Raw genomic sequence first — 22,500 nt, 5'->3', positions numbered from 1 at the left:
GTGCTGTACAGAAACCTGGCCTAAACCCCAAACAGCAAGCAATGCAGGTGTAGAAGCACGGTGGCTAGGAAAAACTCCCTAGAAAGTGTATTTCACACCACGTTGAGGTAAACGTGCTTGTATGGATGTCAACCCGAAAGCATGTTTGTGTCATTGTTACCAATCAACTGCATTACAGCTAAAAATTACTTTGACTACCATCAACGATTTCTGTATGCTAGCTATGCTAACCAGCTTATACAAACGAAAGTTAGCATTTAGCAGTCACTTCTTCTAAACCAGAAAAGGGACAACTTCTACATGTTATGCAGCGAAAACAGCTAAATATATCCAATTCGGATATACCTCTTCAGGATCGGTGTCCCTTCCACAGGACGGTTGAGCTAACGTAGGCTAATGCAATTAGCATGAGGTTGTAAGTAACACGAAAATTTCCCAGGACATTGACATGTCTGATATTGGCAGAAAGCTTAAATTGTTGTTAAGCTAACTGCACTGTCCAATTTACAGTAGCTATTACAGTGAAAGAATACCATGCTATTGTTTGAACATGAAAAGTTATTCATAAACAAATTAGGTACATTTGGGCAGTCTTGATACAACATTTTGAACAGAAATGCAATGGTTCAATGGATCAGTCTAAAACTTTGCACATACAATGATGCCATATAGTGGCCAAAATCTAAATTGTACCTGGGCTGTAATAATACAGTATGGCCTTTCTTTTGCATTTCAAAAATGATGGTACCAAAAAATATAAAATAACTGTTGTTTATTTCTTTGTATTATCTTTTACCAGATCTAATGTGTTATATTCTACTACATTCCTTTCACATTTCCACAAACGTCAAAGTGTTTCCTTTCAAATGGTCCCAAGAATATGCATATCCTTGCTTCAGGGCCTGAGCTACAGGCAGTTAGATTTGGGTATGTCATTTTAGGCGAAAACTGAAAAAGGGCTAATCCTTAAGAAGATTTATTAAGTAACCACATTATGGGCCTGTTACAATGATAATAATAATATACACAAATCATGACGGATTTGAAGCGTGTCCACTTTGTTATATCAAATTTGTTGAATGTGCTCCAAATCTGGTCAATGGAAAGTCTGCGTTCCATTGACTCCTTTACTCCATCTATGGGGATCTTTCCCCTACATGTTTCCATTGACTCCTTTACTCCATCTATAGGGATCTTTCCCCTACATGTTTCCATTGACTCCTTTACTCCATCTATAGGGATCTTTCCCCTACATGTTTCCATTGACTCCTTTACTCCATCTATAGGGATCTTTCCACCATGTGTTTCCATTGACTCCTTTACTCCATCTATGGGGATCTTTCCCCTACATGTTTCCATTGACTCCTTTACTCCATCTATAGGGATCTTTCCACCATGTGTTTCCATTGACTCCTTTACTCCATCTATGGGGATCTTTCCACCATGTGTTTCCATTGACTCCTTTACTCCATCTATAGGGATCTTTCCACCATGTGTTTCCATTGACTCCTTTACTCCATCTATAGGGATCTTTCCACCATGTGTTTCCATTGACTCCTTTACTCCATCTATAGGGATCTTTCCACCACGTGTTTCCATTGACTCCTTTACTCCATCTATAGGGATCTTTCCCCTACATGTTTCCATTGACTCCTTTACTCCATCTATAGGGATCTTTCCACCATGTGTTTCCATTGACTCCTTTACTCCATCTATAGGGATCTTTCCACCATGTGTTTCCATTGCAGTTCCATTGTTTGAGTCGAGTTCCATTGACCTCTTTACCGCATCTATACTCTGCTGTGTGGGATAAATGTATTTAGTATAACAATGACAAATATATAGTTACGGACAGTCACGTTCACATAAACACACATACCACGGACCGTGTAAAAGACATGCATTTATGAAGACAGATAAAATGAAAGAGAGAGAAGGAGAAAGTGAGAGAGGTAGGACTTGGAAGGGATAGAGTAAAGGTAGAAAGGGAGACAGACAGACAGACAGACAGACAGACAGACAGACAGACAGACAGACAGACAGACAGCGAGAGAGAGGCAGAGTGGGCATTACAGGGTAAACCTGATTATGGTGGAATGTGAATTAGATTTGGTAGCAGATGGTGGCGTTAAGGGTGTAAGATGCTTTGCAAGCGTAGCGAGGGGAAGGGGGAGGGGAAGGAGGAGGGAGGGAGACGGGGGCTAGCGGGAGCAGCTTGCACCGTTTCCTCTCTTCTTGATAGACGGGTATAAATCACGACAATCCTGTCCTGACAGCCAATTTCCCCAATCTGATCTGGTTAAAGAGGCTGCCGGCCTGGGCCCGCTCTGCTCTGCTTCTCACCCCAAACAACAACCGCCCCGCCGCCCCATCACCCCGCCGCCCCATCACCCCACCACCCCGCCGCCCCATCACCCCACCGCCCCATCACCCCACCGCCCCATCACCCCACCGCCCTCCGCCCCGCCGCCCCATCACCCCACCGCCCTCCGTCCCGCCGCCCCATCACCCCACCGCCCCGCCGCCCCATCACCCCACCGCCCCAACGCCCCGCCGCCCCATCACCCCGCCGCCCCATCACCCCGCCGCCCCACCGCCCCAACGCCCCTACGCCCCATCACCCCGCCGCCCCACCGCCCCGCCGCCCCATCACCCCGCCGCCCCATCACCCCGCCGCCCCGCCGCCCCGCCGCCCCATCACCCCGCCGCCCCATCACCCCACCGCCCCAACGCCCCAACGCCCCATCACCCGGCCGCCCCATCACCCCACCGCTCTCCGCCCCACCGCCCCAACTCCCCGCCGCCCCATCACCCCACCGACCCAACGACAGACACAACTAACGCCATCTTATTGCCTGCACACTCACCTTTCCCTCCCTCCTCTCTTTTCTACCACTCTCTTCTCTACCCCTCTCTCCCTCTCCCTCCATCCTTTCCTCCCATTTCACATCTCATAACCCTGTCATATTTCTGAGAGTAAAATCCTCTTTTATCATTTGTTTAATAAGATGTGTTTTCTAATCCGGACAAGTTTTTTCAGCAATTTCATTTGATCCCACGTCTGGTTCAAACTTATTTGAGCGTGTGTGTGTGTGTGTGTGTGTGTGTGTGTGTGTGTTAAACAGATGAGCGCTTCGCTCTGACAGCGGAGTCATGTAGTTTTGGAGTATTGCTGCTTATTGAAAAACAGCCAAGTTTATTTACCCTGAATCCATCCCGGCACGACAGTGTATGTCAGCCCGGGTGTGTGTGTGTCAGCCACAGTGTGCGTGTCAGCGAGGGTGTGCGTGTCAGAGAGGGTGTGTGTGTCAGCCAGGGTGTGTGTTCGTGTCAGTGAATGTTTTGAGGGGTCTCTGCACCCCTAATGCTCCCAGATAACACTGCTTATCCACTCACACACCAGACCACGGCTACAAGCAAAGCAAGCAGTGCACACTTTTCATTGAGTGTTTCAATAAAGGAAAATGTTGTTTTCTATATTGACAGAACTGAAAGAATAGTGATCATTCTTTTGTCCTTTATTTTTCATTGTTGAGTTTCCTATTGTCTTGTATGGTGTTGTGTTGAGTGGTTAAGGGCTGCTCTTACAGCTCTGTTCTCTAGTAACACACACACACACACACACACACATAGCTACACATGCACACACATACCCACATACACACACAGACAGAGCCATATATTTTGAGGATCGGCCCACCTTGACAGGCCTGTCTTCAGTGAACAAGACCATGCTTCTTTCATATCTGGTCCCATTACACACCCACCTGTTCAACAACATCACCTCAGCAGAAATAACTACACCACATCTATCATTCACATTGACATTTGTGTTGTAGTGGAATGACACAATTTTTCCGAGGTAGGTATATTAATTATAGGAATATGATACCAAAATATTTGATATATTTATTGATATTTGTTACAGATAAATCATAATAATTTCATATTATGTATTTTCAGAATTAACAATGATTCCTGGAGTGTTTTTGGTTAGAAATCAAATACAATTTCTGGATGTAGTGGAAGGGAAATAGCTAGGAAGGGACAGAATGCGTTTATATAAATAACATAATGGTAAATCAATAGTGTTATATAAATGGCCACAGCTGGAGATGTACCCTGGTGGTAATCCTTGTTTGATCTAAGACAGGTTAGGAACCACAGGCCTCCGACGTGTGTCACAATCATTACCGTCCCCTCTGCTAGCCTGTCCTGCCTAGCGCTTTAACAGTATATGTCGCATTTATTCCGGTCCCCTCTGTTAGCTTGTCTAGTGTAGCGTGAGCCTCGAAGAGACGGCTTTACGGCCGTGCGGCCCATTGGCCAAATGTGTTTTTGCCATTATCACATTGATTGCATGTAATCAGTGGGTTTATTCTGCAGCCGATAGAGTGAATGACTACTTTCCCAGCCTGTAATGTTATAACAATTGATCTTCCTGCCTCGCCGGGAGACGATTTACATCCGCTGGCTCTCCTTTTATTATGTATTAATCCTCCTCCGACAGAAACAACTGTAATCATCCACCCACCAGTATACAAACACACATGCGCACACCCACACAGGCACACATACACGTACACAAACACACACACACACAAACACACCAAGCCCAGCAAGGAACCAGAGGCCATTTACACATAATTCACCAGAACAGGAAGCCAGTGTTTCTTACCCAAAATTCTTCAGAAGAGCAAACTTCTCCCTTCGATTGATGTTCAGAGCTAACAAACTGACTGTGGTTCAATGCAGCTAAAGAAACAGCAGAATCAGGATGGTAGCGGAAAGGAGAAAAAAAGTAATTGAGTATTGTGATGACATCATCCTATTCATGTAACTATAAAAATGTAAATGCATTGCCTGTCTTTATTTCCCAGCGTTGGCCCTATCTAGATAGATATTTTTGCTTATTGGACTTATTGGACTTTCCTTATCTGTGTGGAAAGGAGACACAATGCATGACACTGATGAAATTATTTCTAAGATTAAGACAAAAGGAGAGAGGAAAAACGGAAACAGTGGGGGAAATTATAGAGAAAGAAACAAGTAGAGGAGAGACATGTAAACAGAGCGGTAGAGAGTGGTAGGTGTATTGTGGCCCCCCTCGGTGACTCCCTCTTATACGATGATTGCATGTTTGTCCTAGCAGCTGTCAGAACAGTGAATCAGTGGTCCTTTCCTAATGACACCTTGTCATGGCAGAGTGGTCCACCAACATCACCACACACACACACACACACCACTACTGGTCTCCTGTTGATTTCACCACGCCTCGCTTCAGCAAGCCCAGAAAAAAGACAGAGATGAAGAGAAAATGACAGAGAGAGCAGAGGAAAAAAGGAGGGTATGAAAGAGGGTAATCTGTTTGTTTTGTGTACCCCTCGGAGGGGTAACCTTTAGTAAAAGGCAGGTAGACCAAGGTGTTGAATATATGATGTCGAAGTGAGAAACGGCGTCTTTTTGTCTATTGATGGAGATTGTTTGTGCTTTATATCTGACGTGTGTTAAACTGAGACGCGTCAGGCTGAGCATCAGGGGGCTGGTTAGGCCTTTGTTGTTGCACGGAGATCTGAAAGTGTTTTGATCTGCTGATGATTAAATATCTGTTTGTCGTTGATTTTAACACAGGGGCCTTCTGGCTTTGAACTGAGCTGAACACAGAGGGAGGTTTCACCATGCCAAAGAAAGAGAAAAAAATAAAATAATATTTCAACCTGTCATTCATATAAAATATATCTTTTTTATCAGTATTTATTTGTTGTTTGCTTAGCTTCCTGATAGTTTCTTTATCTCTCTATTTCAATGTCCCTTTTATCTCTCTTGTTCACTCTCCTTTCTCTCGCTCTGTTTCTCTCCTCTCTTTCGTCAAAACATCATTGTCACGGAGAGCAAGTCGTTAATTTGTCTCCAACGCTGTGATTAATGTGTCCATCCAACAGCACCTTGCGCGCACACGCACACACACGGCACGCATGCACACACACACGCACACACAATACCTGGCAGCCAGATAAAAACAGACTTGAGCATGTGCTGCTGATACATTTGCCTCAGATCAATTTGTTTAATGATAATGTCTCTAATATGACTGCCACTAATATGATTTCCTTCTAATATGACTGTCTCTAATATGACGGGCTTCTAATATGACTGCCATCTAATATGATTGTCTCTAATATGACTGTCTCTAATATGACTGCCACTAATATGATTTCCTTCTAATATGACTGTCTTTAATATGACTGTCTCTAATATGACTGCCACTAATATGATTTCCTTCTAATATGACTGTCTTTAATATGACTGTCTCTAATATGACTGCCACTAATATGATTTCCTTCTAATATGACTGTCTTTAATATGACTGCCACTAATATGATTTCCTTCTAATATGACTGTCTTTAATATGACTGCCACTAATATGATTTCCTTCTAATATGACTGCCTTCTAATATGACTGCCATCTAATATGATTGCCTTCTAATATGACTTTCTCTAATATGACTGGTCTTTAATATGACTGGTCTTTAATATGACTGTCTCTAATGTGACTGTCTTCTAATATGACTGGTCTTTAATATGACTGTCTCTAGTATGACTGGTCTTTAATATGACTGTCTCTCATGTGACTGTCTCTAATATGACTGTCTCTAATATGACTGGCTTCTAATATGACTGTCTCTAATATGACTGTCTCTAGTATGACTGGTCTTTAATATGACTGTCTCTAATATGACTGTCTCTAATATGACTGGTCTTTAATATGACTGTCTCTCATGTGACTGTCTCTAATATGACTGTCTCTAATATGACTGGCTTCTAATATGACTGTCTCTAATATGACTGTCTCTAATATGACTGGCTTCTAAAATGACTGTCTTTTTACATGACTGCCATCTAATATGACTGCCATCTAATATGACTGTCTCTAATATGACGGTCTCTAATATGACTGCCATCTAATATGACTGCCATCTAATATGACTGCCATCTAATATGACTGTCTCTAATATGACGGGCTTCTAATATGACTGCCATCTAATATGACTGTCTCTAATATGACGGTCTCTAATATGACTGCCTTCTAATATGACCGCCATCTAATATGACTGTCTCTAATATGACGGTCTCTAATATGACTGCCATCTAATATGACTGTCTCTAATATGACTGTCTCTAATATGACTGCCATCTAATATGACTGCCATCTAATATGACTGTCTCTAATATGACAGTCTCTAATATGACGGTCTCTTATATGACTGCCATCTAATATGACTGTCTCTAATATGACGGTCTCTAATATGACTGCCATCTAATATGACTGTCTCTAATACGACTGTCTCTAATATGACGGTCTCCAATATGACTGCCATCTAATATGACTGTCTTCTAATATGACGGTCTCTAATATGACTGTTGTCTAATATGACTGTTGTCTAATATGACGGTCTCTAATATGACGGTCTCTAATATGACTGCCATCTAATATGACTGTCTCTAATATGACTGGCTTCTAATATGACTGCCTTCTAATATGACTGTTGTCTAATATGACGGTCTCTAATATGACTGTTGTCTAATATGACTGTTGTCTAATATGACTGTCTTCTAATATGACGGTCTCTAATATGACTGCCATCTAATATGACTGTCTCTAATATGACTGGCTTCTAATATGACTGTCTCTAATATGACTGTCTTCTAATATGACTGTCTCTAATATGACTGTTGTCTAATATGACTGTCTCTAATATGACTGCCATCTAATATGACTGTCTCTAATATGACTGCCATCTAATATGACTGTCTCTAATATGACTGCCATCTAATATGACTGTCTCTAATATGACTGCCATCTAATATGACTGTCTTCTAATATGACCGTCTCTAATATGACTGTTGTCTAATATGACGGTCTCTAATATGACTGTCTCTAATATGACTGCCATCTAATATGACTGTCTCTAATATGACTGCCATCTAATATGACTGTCTCTAATATGACGGTCTCTAATATGACTGCCATCTATTATGACGGTCTCTAATATGACTGCCATCTAATATGACTGTCTCTAATATGACTGCCATCTAATACGACTGTCTCTAATATGACGGTCTCCAATATGACTGCCATCTAATATGACTGTCTTCTAATATGACGGTCTCTAATATGACTGCCTTCTAATATGACTGTTGTCTAATATGACGGTCTCTAATATGACTGTTGTCTAATATGACTGTTGTCTAATATGACGGTCTCTAATATGACGGTCTCTAATATGACTGCCATCTAATATGACTGTCTCTAATATGACTGGCTTCTAATATGACTGCCTTCTAATATGACTGTTGTCTAATATGACGGTCTCTAATATGACTGTTGTCTAATATGACTGTTGTCTAATATGACTGTCTTCTAATATGACGGTCTCTAATATGACTGTTGTCTAATATGACTGTTGTCTAATATGACTGTCTTCTAATATGACGGTCTCTAATATGACTGTTGTCTAATATGACTGTTGTCTAATATGACTGTTGTCTAATATGACTTTCTCTAATATGACTGCCTTCTAATATGACTGTCTTCTAATATGACTGTCTTCTAATATGACTGTTGTCTAATATGACTGCCATCTAATATGACTGTCTTCTAATATGACTGTTGTCTAATATGACTGCTTTCTAACATTTATTTAACTAGGCAAGTCAGTTTACAACAAATTCTTATTCACAATGACAGCCTACCAAAGGCAAAAGGCCTCCTGCGGGGATGGGGCCTGGGATTAACAATGTAAAATAAATAATAATAATAATATAGGACAAAACACACATCACGACAAGAGAGACAACACAACACTGCATAAAGAGAGACCTAAGACAACAACATAGCAAGGCAGCAACACATGACAACACAGCATGGTATCAACACAACATGACAACAACATGGTAGCAACACAACACGGTAGCAGCACAAAGCATTGTACAAACATTATTGGCTGCAGACAACAGCACAAAGGGCAAGAAGGTAGAGACAGCAAAACATCACGCAAAACAGCCACAACTGTCATTACGAGTGTCCATGGTTGAGTCTGTGTGACTCCCATTTGATATGACTGCCTTCTAAAATGACTGCCTTCTAAAATGAATTCCATCTAATATGACTGCCTTCTAAAATGACTGCCTTCTAAAATGAATTCCATCTAATATGACTGCCTTCTAAAATGACTGCCTTCTAAAATGAATTCCATCTAATATGACTGCCTTCTAAAATGACTGCCTTCTGATATGACTGTCTTCTAATATGACTGCCTTCTGATATGACTGCCTTCTAATATGACTGCCTTCAAATATGACTGCCTTAAAAATGACTTCCATCTAATATGACTGCCATCTAATATGACTGCCTTCTAATATGACTTCCATCTAATATGACTGCCTTCTTATATGACTTCCATTTAATATGACTGCCTTCTTATATGAATACCATCTAATATGACTGCCATCTAATATGACTGCCATCTAATATGACTGCCATCTAATATGACTGCCATCTAATATGACTGCCTTCTTATATGACTTCCATTTAATATGACTGTCTTCTAATATGACTGTCTTCTAATATGACTGCCTTCTAATATGACTGCCATCTAATATGACTGCCATCTAATATGACTGCCATCTAATATGACTGCCATCTAATATGACTGCCATCTAATATGACTGCCTTCTAATATGACTGCCTTCTATTATGACTGCCTTCTATTATGACTGCCTTCTATTATGACTGCCTCTAATATTACTGCCTTCTTATATGACTGTCTTCTAATATGACTGTCTTCTAATATGACTGTCTTCTAATATGACTGTCTTCTAATATGACTGCCTTCTAATATGACTGTCTTCTAATATGACTGTCTTCTAATATGACTGTCTTCTAATATGACTGCCTTCTAATATGACTGCCTTCTTATATGACTGTAATCTCTCTGTGCTCATGAATATGGAATATTAAGAATTACACAGATGTCTGCCCCTTCACTCTTGGCAACATAAAGAGACAGGCACGTTGAGTGTTCTTTAATTTACTGCAGTGGGCTAAATCAGGGTCACACAGCGTTTCTTGGTAGACTTAAACAAGTCTACTTTGAAACAAAAGCATAGTACCATGTTAGATATAGAGTTGAAATGTATTCCATTTTTAGTTTGCATCCCAAAATTACACTTTACATACATCACAGAAGACTGAAATAGAACAAAACCATTTTTTTCTTAATAATGTATTTTATTTATGAAATTATGAAAAATATGAATAACATTCCACTCACTATGTCATTTGACTGCAGGAACGGACGACGTACTATAGTATAGAGCAGGGTCTACCTTCATCTCTCTCTCTCTCTCTCTCTCTCTCTCTCTCTCTCTCTCTCTCTCTCTCTCTCTCTCTCTGTCTCTGTCTCTGTCTCTGTCTCTGTCTCTGTCTCTGTCTCTCTCTGTCTCTGTCTCTGTCTCTGTGTCTCTGTGTCTCTGTCTCTGTCTCTGTCTCTCTGTCTCTCTCTGTCTCTGTCTGTCTCTCTCTCTGTCTCTCTCTCTCTCTCTCTCTGTCTCTCTCTCTCTCTCTCTGTTATTTCTTAATCTTCTCTCTCACTCAGTGTCATTTTATTCCCTGACAGTTATTGTTCCCATTAATAAGCAGCAACTAAACCTGAGCTCTTAAACTCTTAAACTCTCCTCTTAATGGCCCTCCCAGGGATTGGGGCTGCCTTGCGTTCCCGAAAACAGATACAATAATTTCCTCTCAAATGGTCTCTTCTCTGTCAAAATGGCTTTCCTTTCTTCTAAAATATAGAGCATAGAATCCCATCCCTCTCGCAGCTAATGGGAATTTTATTGCGTCTAATTTTAGATTAAAGTGGGGCTTGGAATAAAAGCCACCATCTGACAATTGAGTTTATACATAGTTGTGAATATTACAGCCTGTTGTAGACCTGAGGAGAGAGAGAGGGATTAGAGAGGTTAAAAATACTTATGGTTAATAACTTCTTGTTTCAGAGTTATGAAGGGGAGTTGTTTTTGCCTCTGGGAAAACCTAAGGGTTGTGTTGTAAAGCGACACCAAGAAGTCTAAATGTTTCTAAACAGTTCCTAAAGTGTTTTTCAGTGTTTTTGCAAGACAGATGGGATGGCGTATCGCTGCAGAATGCTGTGGTAGCCATGCTGGTTAAGTGTGCCTTGAATTCTAAATAAATCACAGACAGTGTTACCAGCAAAGCATCCCCACACCAACACACCTCCTCCTCCGTGCTTCACGGTGGAAACCACACATGCAGAGATAATATGTGTGTGAGAGAGAGAGAGAGAGAGAGAGAGAGAGAGAGAGACAGAGAGAGAGACAGAGAGAGGGAGAGAGAGAGAGAGGGGGAGAGAGAGCGATAGAGAGAAAGGAAGGTTTTTCAGGATTAATCAGCTTGAGGAAGACAGCTGATTTAAGTCAACGTTGTGGGAAATATTTTTCCCTACCCTACCCTTCTCTCCTCCTCACCTCTCTCTCTCTCTCTCTCTCTCTCCTTCCATCTCTCTCTCCTTCCTTCCCTCAGTCCCTCCCCTGTTTCTCCTACTCTCCCTCATCCCATGTCTGGTTTCTAGGTCTCAGTACAGTTAGGTGTTTTACAAGGTGACTGGATTTTAGAGCACTCGTTGAGGTAGCATCACTCTTTAATTAAAACACCACTTTGTGTTTTCTCTTTCAGAGAGAGAGAGAGAGAGAGAGAGAGAGAGAGGGAGAGGGAGAGAGAGAGAGAGAGTTTTTTTTTGTTGAGTTTTTATAAAACCTTTATTTTTTACTCAAGTGTTAACATAAAATAATGACACACTGCCTTTTCAGAAATGAAACAACAAATGTAATTCCTAAACAAAAATAAATACATAACATATACATTCAACTTATTTCATCAGCAAAAAATAATTTCCCCTCCTCTACAAAACAAAGCGCTCCTTCGTAGGCCCACTTCTCCTCAAATAATAGGAGATCTTTTACAGCTGAAAAGAACTCAAAATCTACTTTTAATCTTGCTTTCACTAATCCTTTAAAAACACATCTTACATCCTGCCCATATCCCGTTTCTATCTTATGTTTCCTACTCAGAAAAATTGACATCTTAGCTTGTCCCAAAATAAAATTTAACATTTAACATTTTCTTTTCTGTTGTTTACTATATTGAAACCCCAAAATAAAAACAGTGTTATTGAAAAACTCCCCTACAGCTTTAAACAAAGATTCCAGCATTTCCAATAGAGGTTTTATCCTCTCACACTCCATAAAACAGTGAAAAATGGTTTCTCTTATATTACAAAAAGGACATCCATCTCTAACATCTGAGTTAATAACAGATACAAAAGCATTAACTGCAATGATGCCATGTAAAACCCTCCATTGCATATCACCAGTACCCTTTTGTAACGGTGGCTTGTACAGTGCTCTCCATGCTGGCTTTACCTTGTCATCAATGCCCAATTTTACCCTCCATGGAGTGTCTTTTCTATTTTTCAATTTATCTTTATTCAACACCTTGACACACCCCCTATACAAGTCCTTCCCATTCACCTCATCCAAACCCACCTCCTCCAACCCTCTCAATTCCAGCAATAACGCCTTTCTTTCTGACTCTGGGATATTTGGTGTAATCCCTAGTCTTGGAAATGAGACGTCTTCATCTTGTACCTTCTTCTTGTGGCTACTAAGCATACCCCATTCTTCCGCTGACAGAGCCTTCCTGCAGCTCCCCAGCATTTGTCCGACAATCCTTTCCGACCTCATCCCCAAATGTTCTGCCACCCGTCTTCCATCCATTAAGGCGGGCCCAGCCATGGCCATTAACTGTTTTAAGGTTATGATTTTCCCCTTCACCAGAATCTTGGAGAAATGTGGAACAGCTGCAGTTGTACAATCCAGTCTTGCCCCATACACCAGAGGTTCCTCCAACAGCCAATGCACTGACTCCGCTGAAGTTCGTCTGGACACCTTCATTGTGCTCCACACTCTGAGAAGGCCTCTGTAAAACGGAGTTACTCCCTCCCTAGAAATCTGGCTACTATCAACCAGAAATAAAGCCTTCTTTAAAAACCTAATCCTCCAACCCGCTGTAATATAAGACCTGCCACCCCTCTCCACACCACATTTTCCGGTCCATAAAGCAACCTTTGAATAAACTGAAACCGGAAAGCAGCAGCCCTACTAGCAAGATGTACAAGACCTTGTCCCCCCTCCTCTTTTGACAAATACAAAACACTTTGTGGAACCCAGTGATATTTATCCCAAAAGAAATCCACAATAATTGCCTGTATCTTAGCCAGAAGGCCAGATGGTGGTTCTAAAACTGACAACCGATGCCACAGTGCAGAGGCAATCACATTGTTAACTATAATAGTGCGCCCCCTATATGACATACGAGATAGTAACCAACTCCTCATCCTCCCTTCCACCATTTCAACCACCCCACTCCAAATTTTTTCCATAGTCCCCTCATCTCCTAGGTACACTCCAAGATACTTAAAACCTCTCTTAAACCATTCTAGCCCCCCTGACAAAGCCATGATCCCTCCAGACCATTCTCTAATCTGTAAAGCACAACTCTTCTCCCAATTTACCTTTGCAGAGGATATTCCCCTAAAACGATCAACCATTAGACTCAAGCTATCCACCTCCGCTTGATTTTTCACTAACACAACTACATCATCAGCATAGGCTGAGAGACGAATAGGAGGAATATCCTCTGAAAAGTACACCCCTGCAATGCGACTTCTAATGCTATTTAGCAGTGGCTCTATAGCAATGGCATATAACATCCCTGACAAAGAACATCCCTGCCTAATACCTCTACACACTTTAAAAGGAGCACTCAAACCACCGTTAACTTTCAATACACTTTCAATGTCACCATATATCACCTTTATCATGGCAATAAAACCAGAGCTGAACCCAAACGCCTCAAACGTGTGCCATAAATATTGATGTTCAACTCGATCAAATGCCTTTTCCTTATCAATTGAAATTAGACCAGCATCCAACCCAATAGCCCTAGAGACGTCCAAAAAATCACGAATCAGAGAAATGTTATCCCCTATCTGCCTGCCAGGAACACAGTAGGACTGATCCGTATGTATGATTTGCCCCATCACCTCCCTCAGCCTGTTGGACAAAGCCTTTGACAATATCTTATAATCAGTGCACAATAAAGCCACCGGCCTCCAGTTCTTCACCTCCCTCGGGTCACCCTTTTTGGGCAGTAGGGTGAGGACAGCCCTTCTGCAGCTTATTGGTAGTAACCCTCCGGTTAAACTATCATTAACTACTTCTAACCAATCCTCTCCCAACATAGCCCAAAAAGACTTAAAAAAGTAAACGGGAAGCCCATCAATGCCTGGTGCCCTTCCATTTTCCATGCCTTTTAATGCAGTGTATAAATCCTACAAAGACAATGGTTGCTCAAGCTCAACCTGAGCTTCTGCAGCCACCTTTGGGAGCCCATCAAAGAACTGCTGTGTCACTGTTTTATCCTCTTTGTACTCACACTTGTAGAGCATAGAACTCTACTGCCCTCTTTCTAATTTCACTAGGGCTAGTGAGCTCTTGTCCAACAGCTGATTTGAGACAATTAATAATTTTTCTTTGTCCATTCTTTTTCTCTAAACCAAAGAAAAATTTGGATGAGGCATCCATTTCAGATATTCCCTGAAACTTACTTCTCACCAATGCCCCATGTGCTCTGATACCCAGCAGGTCTGCCAATGCAGCTTTTCTCCTCTTGAGGGCCTGAGTATGGCCTTGATCTCCTGTGGTCTCAACCAACGTCATGAGTTCCACTATTTCAAACTCTAGGGCTTTCATTGATCTGGTGATATCCTTGGTGACATTCCTCGTGTATTGATTACAAAATTGTTGAATCTGGATTTTCCCTATATCCCACCACTGTTGAAGGGATACAAAACTGGCCTTTTGAGACCTCCACCTCTCCCAGAAAAACTGAAACAGTTCCTGAAGTGAGCATCACTCAATAAAGTAATATTAAAATGCCAGTATGCGCTTTTGGGTTTTACATCATTAATGAACACCACCTCTGTTATTAAACAATGATCAGAAAATCCCACTGGGGTTATCACACTTGATTTACAGACCTGAGATTGATGCTCAAAAACATAAAACCTATCTAACCTGGCCATAGAGATGATGTTCTCTCTCACATGCGCCCAGGTGTACTGCCTTGTTCCTCCATGTTGACTCTGCCAAATATCACACAGTTCATGTGTTACAATGAGGCGTTTTAAAAAAGTCCTTGAGGCTATATGAGGTTCTTGGTGATTTCTATCTAAATCACTAACTGTGCAGTTAACCTCTTGGAACTCCCCATACCGGATCCGGTATCAGGAATACAGACTCAAGCTCATTACCATAACGCAACGTTAACTATTCATGAAAATCGCAAATGAAATGAAATAAATATGCCATCTCGCAAGCTTAGCCTTTTGTAAACAAAACTGTCATCTCAGATTTTCAAAATATGCTTCTCAACCATAGGAAAACAATAATTTGTGTAACAGTAGCTAGCAAACAAAGGATTTAGCGTTAGCATTAGCGTTAGCATCCAGCACGCAACATTTCAACAAAAACATAAAAGCCTTCAAATAAAATCATTTACCTTTGAAGAACTTCTGATGTTTTCAATGAGGATACTCTCAGTTGGATAGCAGATGCTCAGTTTTTCCAAAAAGATTCTTTGTGTATTAGAAATAGCTCCGTTTTATACATCACATTTGGCTACCAAAAAAAAACCGAAAATTCAGTCCTCAAAACGCGAACTTTTTTCCAAATTAACTCCATAATATCGACTGAAAACATGGCAAACGTTGTTTAGAATCAATCATCAAGGTGTTTTTCACATATCTCTTCATTGATACATCGTTCTTGGACACATGCTTTCTCCCCTGAATCAAATGGTAAAGTGGAAGCAGCTGGCAATTGCGCACCGAATTCGACGCAGGACACCAGGCGGACACTTGGAAAATGTAGTCTCTTATGGTCAATCTTCCAATGATATGCCTACAAATACGTCACAATGCTGCTAAGACCTTGGGCGAACGACAGAAAGTGTAGGCTCATTCCTTGCGCAATCACAGCCATATAAGGAGACAATGGAAAACAGAGCTTCAGAAATTCTGCTAATTCCTGGGTGATGCATCATCTTGGTTTCGCCTGTAGAATGAGTTCTGGGGCACTTACAGACAAAATCTTTGCAGATTCTGAAACTTCAGAGTGTTTTCTTTCCAAAACGGTCAAGAATATGCATAGTCGAGCATCTTTTCGTGACAAAATATCGCGCTTAAAACGGGAACGTTTTTTATCCAAAAATGAAATAGCGCCCCTAGAGATCCAAGAGGTTAAAATCCCCAGCAATAAACAAATAATCTTCTTTGTTACATTTCTCAATGGTATTTGATAATGTCTCTAAAAAACATACCCTCTCAACTGTCACCACTGGGGCATATACATTTATCAGACACATATTGATGTTTTCATACCTTGCTCTAACTTTTAATAACCTCCCCTCAACTACCTCTTCAACCTCATATGACAAAGGCAAAAACCCTTTTGAGAACAAGATAACCACACCCCCACTTTTTGAGTTTTTATGACTACACACCACTGTCCCCCCCCCACTCCTGTTGCCACATAACTTCATTTTCCAAATTACTATGCGTTTCTTGTAGAAAATGTATGTCACTTCCCTTTCCCCTAATTAACTCATACACCACGGCTCTTTTTTTACCATCTCTTGCTCCATTTACGTTTAAAGAAGAAATCTTAAAACTGCTCATGGATGGAAAAAAAATACAGAGGAAGATACAGCCACCACATCTCTTTACAGAGTTAAAACTGCAACTGAACTCTTTCATTTTCTTTAGAATGTACATCACTTATCACTCTCGTGACCACTTTCTTGAGTCTAGCAATTTCAGGGCTTTTCAAACCTCCCCCTGTAATTTTTGACATCAGAAACTTTGCTGATTCAATAAACAATTCACGTTCAGGGAAAAAATCAGTTACATTGTAATCCTGCATATATTTCTTCCCTTTTGTCAACTTCAGAAAATGACGTATCCTCTCGATCCCATACCTCCCTTCCACCCCATTTATCTCACTATATTGTTGTGACACGTCAGATGACTCACTCTCGCTATCCTCCCCAGAAAAAAACTCCACCATCTCTACAACTTGTTCATCTTCAACTGATTTATCAATCTCTACCTTTCTCTTAGAATTAGACCCTTCACCACCCCTTAAATTCTTCCTTTTACTCCTCGGTATTTTGAAAACATCCGCTTCCTTTTCCGTTATTTCAATCTCCTCTTGACCTCCAATTTCATTTTCCAGCACCACCTCAGCGACGGCAGTCGCAATCTCACCTACTGTTTCCCCTCCCTCTTTGTTCTGATCTACCACAATTGCCCCCGTATCCACAATGCCTTCCTCTCCTACTTTTCCAACCACATCTGCCCACCTTCTCTCTTCCCCTGCACCCTTAGCATGTTCATCCCTTCGCTGTGGTACGTTAGTTGCACCCGCACTAGAGCTACTACCAGGCTCAGCGCGCTCATTCTCGGGACAACTACGCACCAAATGCCCCTCTCTTCCACAGCCAAAGCATTTCATTGATTCAGTAGATGCATAGAAGACATAATCAAATCCATCAATCTTAAAACTGAACGCTAAATTTCAGTTCATCTCCTTCCTTTTTTAAAATCATATGCACTTGTCTCCAATGAGACACGACATGTTTCAACAACTGAGATTTGCATCCAAAAATAACCTTCTTTATTGTAGATACGATTTGACCATGGCGAGATAACTCTCGCTCCAACACTTCATCTCTAACAAATGGTGGCACATTAGAAAGTATAACTTTCTTCGCCGGATTCATAAGCGGAAATACCGGAGTCTGTGTCTCCCGCAACACAACACCCCTCTCAACTCTCTTATTCACCTTTTCAATTGAATCTAAGAATATCACTACAGCGCTATTCATCCTTGAGGCTGATTTGATGCTATCATACCCAATGATAACACCCACAGCCAAGCTACATTCTTCCACTGAACACCCGGCCACAGCAGGAATCTTTACTCCATGCCTCCGACTAAGTTTTTCAAACTCTACACTTCCGCGAGTGGCCATTGCAACCAGCCCCACCCTCTGGTTGTGCCCTCGCGAAAAACCAACCTCAAAGATCCCACCACCCCTATACGTGCTTAGTGATAGTTAAACAATATACCCTTAAAACAACTAAACTAATCAATATATATATATGTACATACCAAAACCCAACAGAGTGAAAATAAATTCCATTCGCTCTCACAATCACTCCTGCTTGACGACTCACTCCCAGCATGCACTCCGACGAGAGAGAGAGAGAGAGAGAGAGAGAGAGAGAGAGAGAGAGAGAGAGAGAGAGAGAGAGAGAGAGAGAGAGAGAGAGAGAGAGAGAGAGAGAGAGAGAGAGAGAGAGAGAGAGAGAGAGAGAGAGAGAGAGAGAGAGAGAGATCCATTAATTACAGCTGCCATTAACAGTACACTCTTAGGAACTGAAGGGGTGGGGTGAAGGAGATGAGGGGGTGTTGCCGCTAAATAGGTTGATGCTACTGAACAGGGGACTGGAAGGGGTGGGGTGAAGGAGATGAGGGGGTGTTGCCGCTAAATAGGTTGATGCTATTGAACAGGGGACTGGAAGGGGTGAAGTACTTTCCTTCAGATTCCTCATCTCTTAGTGTGTGTGTTGTCTCTGATATGTGTTTTATGTGTGTTTAGTATATCTGTGCATGGTCTTTCTTGTGCGCATGTGTGTGTGTGCGCGCGTGTGTGTGTGTGTGTTGTTTGCTGTTTGCTGTGAGTGGCTGTCTCAGGCATGATTGAGCAGCGCTGTGCCTCCTTCGTGATTACTCTCATGTAGAACAAGTTGCTATTGACTAGAGAGTGACTGATGGCTGTGGGCTAGAGACGCTTCTACAGGCCTCCCTCAACACACACACACATTCACACACTCTCTGTCTCTCTCATACACATTCTATTTAGATTATAGGTGTTTTATTTTGAAAATTTTCTGAGAATAATCCAGTAGTTAGATTTAGTATGATGTCACTATAAAAAGACAACTATTTTGCAAAGTATTTGGTAAGATGTTAACATGTTTTTATTTATTACGATTAACTCACCTATGACAACATGTTCTCCACTCTCTCCTCCCTCTCTCCTTTCTCACCTACCTCCGACCTTCCTCTCTCTCTCTCTCTTTCTCTCTCTCTCTCTCTCTCGCTCTTTCTCTTCTTCTACCTCCCTCCATCTCTACCTCCCTCCCCCTCTACCTCCCTCCATCCAGGCACCTGTGCAGAATGTCCAGCAAAGAGCGCCACCTAGAGTCCAGCTGCCCGTCCTACATTAAGACAGAGCCCTCCAGCCCCGCCTCCCTGGCAGACAGCATCAACCACCACAGCCCTGGGGGCTCCAGTGACGCCAGCGGCTCCTACAGCTCTACCATGAACGGCCACCAGAACGGCCTGGACTCCCCCACCCTGTATGGGCCTGGGGCCGGCCCCATGGGCCCTGCTGGGGCCACCAAGCGCTACGAAGACTGCTCCAGCACCATTGGGGAGGACTCGCAGATCAAGTGCGAGTACATGTTGAATTCCATGCCCAAGCGGCTGTGCCTGGTGTGTGGCGACATCGCCTCGGGCTACCACTACGGCGTGGCCTCCTGCGAGGCCTGCAAGGCCTTCTTCAAGAGGACCATCCAAGGTTGGCTTTCACGTTCCCTCTGCTTAGGGTTACTGGTTAGGGGTTAGCGATCAGACCTGTTTTTTGCAGTTAGGCGCCCCCAGCCCCATACTGCAAAACACACATTCCTTGCTTATTTAGCTAGGCAAATTCTTAGTTAGAATGACAACTTACCAAGGAACAGTGGGTTAATTGTCTTGTTTGGGGGCAGAATGGTAGTTTTTGACCTTGTCAGCTCGGGGATTCGATCCAGCATCCTTTTGTTACCTGCCCAACGCTCTAACCATTGGGCTACCTGCCACTTATAGCTAATAAACCAGTTTCAATAGGATATTTCCAGTGTTTACAACATGTACTGAGCGATAAAACAATGTGCTAAAGTTTTTCTGATCTGATTGTTTGGGTTCCAAGAGGAATCAATGGTCAGACACAGGCCAGAGATTATGATTAGAGGTTAGAGGTTAGGGTCAGGGGTCAGGGTTCAGGCTTTATGTCGTTAAACAGCTTTCAGTGGCTTTAATAAAGATAGGAGATGAATGGATGGATGTATACCTACACTCATCCTTACTGAATCACTTCTGATGAGATGCTTAGATTATGGTATTTACTAAAATAAGGTTATAGATCAATGGGACTGATGGTATCAGTAAACATGATTTCTGAATGAAGTGTGTGAATCTGAGTGATAGTGACACTGCATCGGTATTTGAGTATACCTAGTATTCGACTCGTTTTATTTATTTTATATAGCATCATTTTTCTATTTGATAAATATCTTAGATAGAGGATGAAGCAGTATAGATATGTGTGTTTATATTGAAACAGGCTGACAGACATGGAAGTGGATCATCAAAGAGCATTTCACTGAATGTAATATTGTGCTTGGCCCTAACACAAGCCAATCCTCCAATGGACAGATGTGTGTGTGTGTGTGTGCGTGCGTGTGTGTGCATGCATGTGCGTGCGTGTGTGGGTGTGTTGGCCCTAGCATGGGTCCGGCCTCCTCTGGGCAGTGGTAGACATATTGGTATGTTTCAAGCCATTAGCCAATAAAACTGCAGGTAATCACCACAGCCTCTCCAGCTGGACACCACTATAGCAACCTGGCTGGAAGGAGGGAGGGAGAGAGAGAGAGAGACGAAAGGGGGAGGGAGAGAGATGGAGGCATTCATAGAGAGGGGGAGGGACCTGTCTGTTCTGTCACAGGAGACAGGAGAAACGGGGCATGGGAGGGACGTGTCTGGTCTGTCTGAGGGGACAGGCATAGAGAGGGCAGGGTAGCTAAGGATGGAACTATACTCCCCCAACCTGCTGTATTGGGAAGGTGGGAATTTCAGCGTGTGTGTGTGTGTTTGTGTTGTAGTTGGAGGAAGCGACACTCGGAGGCTCTGGCAGCTGGTGTTGTCGTGCCACCTGTCATCCTGCATCTATCACTACCTTATTGGAGGGAGGGAGGGAGGGAGGGAGGGAGGGAGGGAGGGAGGGAGGGAGGGAGGGAGGGAGGGAGGGAGGGAGGGAGGGAGGGAGGGAGGGAGGGATTGAGCGAGGGAGGGAGGGAGGGAGGGAAAGAGTGAAGGGAAGAGTGAGAGAGAGAGCGAAAGGGGGGCAGAGGGAGAGAGAAAGAGAGAGAGAGAGAGAGAGAGAGAGAGAGAGAGAGAGAGAGAGGGGAGGGAGGGAAAGAGAGAGAGAGAGAGAGAAAGAGTGACGGGAAGAGTGAGAGAGAGGAAAGGGGAAATGGGAAATTATGAAATGGAGGAGCAATATACAATCACCGGACAGTTTATTAGGTACATCATCCCATTCACGAAAATGGATCTCTCCTACAGACAGTGAGTCAAGTGGCCGTGGCTTGTTATATAAAGCAGGCAGACAGGTATCGAGGCATTCAGTTACTGTTTGATTGAACATTAGAATGGGCAAAACCAGTGACCTAAGTGACTGAGCGTGGTATGATCATTGATGCTAGGCACTCCGGATCCAGTATCTCAGAAACGGCCTCTTGGGCTTTTCATACACGACAGTGTCTAGGGTTTACAGAGAATGACACGACAAACAAAAAACATCCAGTCAGCGGCTGTCCTGTGGGAGAAAACAGCTCGTTGATGAGAGAGGTCGAATGTGAATGACATCTCAGAGTGCACAACTGTCCTTGTAACAGATGGGCTATTGCATCAGACGTACACACCGGGTTCCACTCCTATTAGCTAAAAACAACAAGAAGTGGCTCCAGTGGGCACGTGATCACCAACACTGGACAATTGAGGAGTGGAAAAACATTTCCTGGTCAAATGAACCCCGGTCCCTGTTGAGTCATGCTGATGCCAGAGTCAGGATTTCCTGGTCAAATGAACCCCGGTCCCTGTTGAGTCATGCTGATGCCAGAGTCAGGATTTCCTGGTCAAATGAACCCCGGTCCCTGTTGAGTCATGCTGATGCCAGAGTCAGGATTTGGCGTAAGCAGCATGAGTCCATGGCCCCATCCTGCCTGGTGTCAACAGTACAGGCTGGTGGCAGTGGTGTACCGCTGTCCAATCTGCTGCAACTGCGCATTGCTGTCGCATTGACCAACACCTCTGTGGCGGCAAGGGGGGGGGTCCGATAAACTGGACACTGAAGGGTGGAGAAGAGAAAGACAAGGTGTTTCTAATAAACTGGACACTGAGTGTAGAAGGGTG

General features: G+C 42.7%; 1 protein-coding gene across 4 annotated transcripts in view; it reads left to right on the top strand.

The window, feature by feature from the left end:
• LOC139375350 (estrogen-related receptor gamma-like) overlaps positions 1 to 22,500 on the top strand; it is a 298,381-nt gene that overhangs the window by 174,731 nt on the left and 101,150 nt on the right. For all 4 annotated transcript variants that reach the window (XM_071117051.1, XM_071117052.1, XM_071117048.1 and 1 more), the window contains exon 3: positions 19,431 to 19,846. In XM_071117051.1, the coding sequence (XP_070973152.1) occupies positions 19,431 to 19,846 (416 nt within the window). The remainder of the gene's footprint in view (positions 1 to 19,430; positions 19,847 to 22,500) is intronic.

The sequence above is a fragment of the Oncorhynchus clarkii genome, chromosome 19 (assembly GCF_045791955.1).
Source record: "Oncorhynchus clarkii lewisi isolate Uvic-CL-2024 chromosome 19, UVic_Ocla_1.0, whole genome shotgun sequence".
NCBI classification, from domain to species: Eukaryota; Metazoa; Chordata; class Actinopteri; order Salmoniformes; family Salmonidae; genus Oncorhynchus; species Oncorhynchus clarkii.
This window is presented reverse-complemented; position numbering and strand designations above follow the sequence as displayed.